Source organism: Petaurus breviceps, unplaced genomic scaffold (genome assembly GCF_028583685.1).
Source record: "Petaurus breviceps papuanus isolate PSGF00001 unplaced genomic scaffold, PetGlider_PUasm1.0 99, whole genome shotgun sequence".
Classification (NCBI taxonomy): Eukaryota; Metazoa; Chordata; class Mammalia; order Diprotodontia; family Petauridae; genus Petaurus; species Petaurus breviceps.
Window position 1 is genome coordinate 21,122,613 of NW_027187465.1, and position 4,179 is coordinate 21,126,791.

General features: G+C 47.4%; 1 protein-coding gene across 1 annotated transcript in view; it reads left to right on the forward strand.

The window, feature by feature from the left end:
• Positions 1–4,179, forward strand: part of TMEM116 (transmembrane protein 116) — a 50,123-nt gene that overhangs the window by 22,799 nt on the left and 23,145 nt on the right. The window contains exon 4 of the mRNA XM_069081429.1: positions 1,335–1,466. Within this exon, the coding sequence (XP_068937530.1) occupies positions 1,335–1,466 (132 nt within the window). The remainder of the gene's footprint in view (positions 1–1,334; positions 1,467–4,179) is intronic.

The window sequence follows — 4,179 nt, forward strand, 5'->3', positions numbered from 1 at the left end:
TCCATCCATCCATCCATCCATCCATCCATCCAATCTTGTTTGTACATAGTCATTATTAGACTGTGAGGTCCTTGAGGGCAGGGATTGTCTTTTGCCCTTTTTTGTATCCCCTGCACATAGCAAAGTGCTTGGTACACAGTAGGTGCTTAATAAATGCCCATTGACTTGCTCTCTGGCCCTTGGGCAAGTCACTTAACCTACCTGTCTGTGCCTTGGTTTCCTTACCTCCTGTCCATGTTTTGTTTGGTTTGGTTTTGTTTTTTTGCCTTTTGGAGGACAATTGGGGTTAAGTAACTTGCCCAAGGTTATACGGCTGGGTTTTTTTTGTGTGGGTGTTAAGTGTCTGAGGCCAGAACTGAACTCCAGTCCTCCAACTCCAGGGCCGGCGCTTTACTGACTGTGCCACCTAGCCACCCCAATAACTGACCCAGTAGCTGCTAAATTGGTACCCCTGCCTCTAATCTCCCAGACTTCAGTCTGTCCTACACACTGCTGCCAGAGGAATCTTCCTCACATGCAGAGCTGATCATTTCATGGATATAACCTTCTCTGTTTAGGTTTTAAAGTTCTGACCAATATGGCCCCAACGTCTCTCTCCAGCATCATTGTATATTATTCTTCCACTCTGTGATCCAGTCATACTGGCCTTCTCTCTCTTCCTGGCACAGAGCACTGGATCTCCCTCCTCCATGGCTTTGCACTGGCTGTGCCCCATGACTGTAATGTCCTCTGCCTCATGGAACTTCTCCCTCTGCATTACATTTTTCCTGATCCCCCCAAGCACTAGTCTTCTCTCTCCCTAATCATCCTGCATTTAGCTGCTTTTAACATCTTTGTATTTATTCACATTTTGCTTGTGCTGTATATGTCTTTATATAGCTTTGTTGTTTCAGGTATGAGGTCCTAGTACTTCGATTCTTCTCTTCTTTGTGCTTCCATCCCCAGGGCCTAGCACATAGTAGCTACTTAATAAATACTTTTTGAATGATGGATTGGTTTATTATAATGAATAATTGAAGGGGCAGCTAGGTTTTGAAGTGGATAGAACACTGACCCTGGAGTTAGGAAGACCTGAGTTAAAATCCCGTCTCAGACACTTGACACTAGCTGTGTGACCCTGGGCAAGTCACTTAACCCCAATTGCCTCACCAATAATAATAATAATAAATAAATAATTGAATAATGAATAAGGATCCACTCCCATGGACTGCCAGAGTTTGCTGGGATCTCAAAGGTCACCTAATTCAACCCATAACTTACTGGAAACCCTTCTGAGTGGTTTTGGAAACTGTCTTCACTTCCTGCTTAAAGACTATCTCCCTTTGCTTTGACAGATGAGACCACTTTTGTGCTTGAGTTTCTCGGACTTGCTTCTGGGGACATGTTGGTTGCTGGGGGCTCTGCTGTATGGGACCCCGAAGGCCAACGAGGACGTGGTCTGTTATAACCTTCAAGCCACAGGCCAGGTGAGTCTCCCCAGGTGCCCACTTACCTGACAAGGTGGGATTTCCTGAGACGGGAAAAGGAAGCCAGGAGAGGATGATGCCTTCCAGCTCTTCCATTTGGAGCCCAAAGCTCACCTTGTTATTTCTGGTCTGCTCTTCTCATCCATCTCTAGCAGCCAACAGGCATTGGCAGGGCTAGCAATGTCATCCTGCCTAGTGCCCTACAGCCAGAATGAATCTTTGTGTGTCCAGGGCCCACAGATTGAGGGCGTCAGGCATAATGAAAGGCAGAAGGTTTTAATAGCCAGCATCTCTACCAGCATGTTAAGGTTTGCAAAGGGATTTATACAGGTTATATATTTTATTTGATCCTCTTGATAACTCTGGGAGATAGGTGATGTTATAATTCCCACCTAAGAGATGGGGCTGAGCAGGATTAGAACTGAAGCCTCCCTGACTCAAAGTGTTTTGCTCTATCCCCTGTTCCACAAGGGACCATCGAGGGAAGTTGGAAGTTGCTGCTAAGAGTCGGATGGAGAAATGGAGAACAGGGAAGGTTATATAATGTCCCTAAAGTCCCTAAAGTCAAAAGAAGGAGAGAGAGAGACAGAGACAGAGAGAGAGAGAGACAGAGACAGAGACAGAGAGAGAGAGAGAGACAAAGAGACAGAGAGACAGAGACAGAGAGAGAGAGACAGAGAGAGAGGGAGGGAGGGAGAGAATAGGAAGGAGGAAAGGGTGGTCAAGCGGCCAAGGCTTCAGAAAGGCAAGGAGGATGAGGCATGAAAAAAAAAACCCTGGATTGGGTGATTTGAAGGACATCTAAATAATAACAATAATTGATCATAATAATAGCTAACGTTTCTATGGCACCTTCTATTTGCTGGGTACGTACTAAGCGCTTTACAAATATTATCTTACTTGATCCTCACAACAACCCTGGAGGGAGATGCTGTTATGATCCCCATTTTACAGCTGAGGAAAGTGAGACAGAGTTGTTAAGTGACTTGCCCAGGATCACACAGCTTGGGAGTGTCTTGGGGTCATAAGTGATTCAGGTCTTCCTGATTCCAGGTCCAATGCTCTATCCACTGACCCACCCAACCACCTCTTTGAATAATCATAGCTAACATTTAAATAGCATTTACTGTATTCGAGTTACTGTGCCAAGTGCTTTACAACTGTAATCTTATTTGATTCTCAAAACAATCTTGCTAAGTAGGAGCTATTATTATTATTCCAATTTTACAGTTGAAGAAACTGTAGTTAAATGACTTGTCCAGGATCACACGACTAATGTGTCTGAGGCCAGCTGTGAATTCAGATCTTCCTGAGGCCCAGGGTTCTATCCACAGAGCCTCCCAGCTGCCTTTGGGGAGCAGTTTCCATAGGCTGGGAAGGGGGGATGCAGCCTGAGCTTATTTCAGGGAGTAGGGAAGAGTGTGGTCATGGAACTCTGGATGCTTCAGAGAAGATGATCTTTTAAGAGAAGGGGAGGGGAGAGGGGGTGGTAGCTGGAGGGAGAAGAGGAACCAAGAGGGTCCATTAAGTTATGGCTGAGTAGAACAATTCAGAGCAGATCTGAGAGTGGAGCCTTGCCTGGGAAGAGCCAGAGCACGTGGACTCTCTCACTGGGCTGGAAAATAGGAAAACAATCACTGACTCGGGTCAGCATTCCCAGGGAAGGGTGCAGACAGGGCAGATGAGGCCGCCAGTGTCCCTGCCCTGGCCACAGCCCTGTCCCCAGCCCCGAGCTGTTAAATGAGCCAAGATAGGAATCACTTGGCCCGTCAGAGAGCAGGAACCAGGCCAGGCACTGGGAAAATAGAGATAAAAGATGTCATCTCTGCCCTTCTTGAGTTTATATTCTGGGAGAGATGATGTGTGCATGAATAAATAGATACAAAATCGAAAGGTAAATGGGGTAAGGTACTAGGAGGGTGCTGGCTGTCAGGAAAACCTTCCTGTGGGGAGATGGTGGCGCTGAAGCATCTCTGAGGCCAAGGCAGGGAGTGAGGGCATTCCAGGCCAGGGATCAGCTGGTGCAAAGACTGGGAGATAGAGAATCATGCTGGAGCAGAGGGCAGGAAGAAAAAAGAGGGAAAGGAAGATTGGGGCGAGGCATGGAAGGTAAACTGAGCGGCTCACATGTGACCTGAGGCAGCTGGAGTTTTTGGCTGGGAAAGTGATGTGGGCAGAAAATCACCTTGGCCTTGAGTGGAGTGTGGACCATGAAGGGGTGGTGAGGCCCTAAGCTGGGGACGGGGCTGGGGAGCACTGACTCTCTCAAACTGACCAGCACTACCATTTCTGTTCAACAAGGACAGCAACATAGAGAGACTTGTTTTCTTTTAACACCAACCTTTATGGAGGGCCTGCAATGTGCCAGGCCCTGTGTTAGGGGCTGGAGCTTACAAAAGTAAAATAAAAAGTAGTCTTCACCCTGCAAGGTGTTTACATTCTGCCAGAGGGATGACACATGTGCCCAGAAGAGGTGGGGGGAGGGAGAGAGAGGGAGAAAGAGGAGGGCGGGAGAGATAGAGACAGACAGAGAGACAGGGAAGAGACAGAGAGAGAGAGAGAGAGAGGAGGGAGGGAGAGATAGAGACAGAGAGACAGGAAAGAGACAGAGAGAGACAGAGAGAGTGAGGAGGGAGGGGAGAGATAGAGACAGGGAAGAGACAGAGAAAGAGAGAAGAGGGAGGGAGAGATAAAGACAGAGAGCAGAAAGACA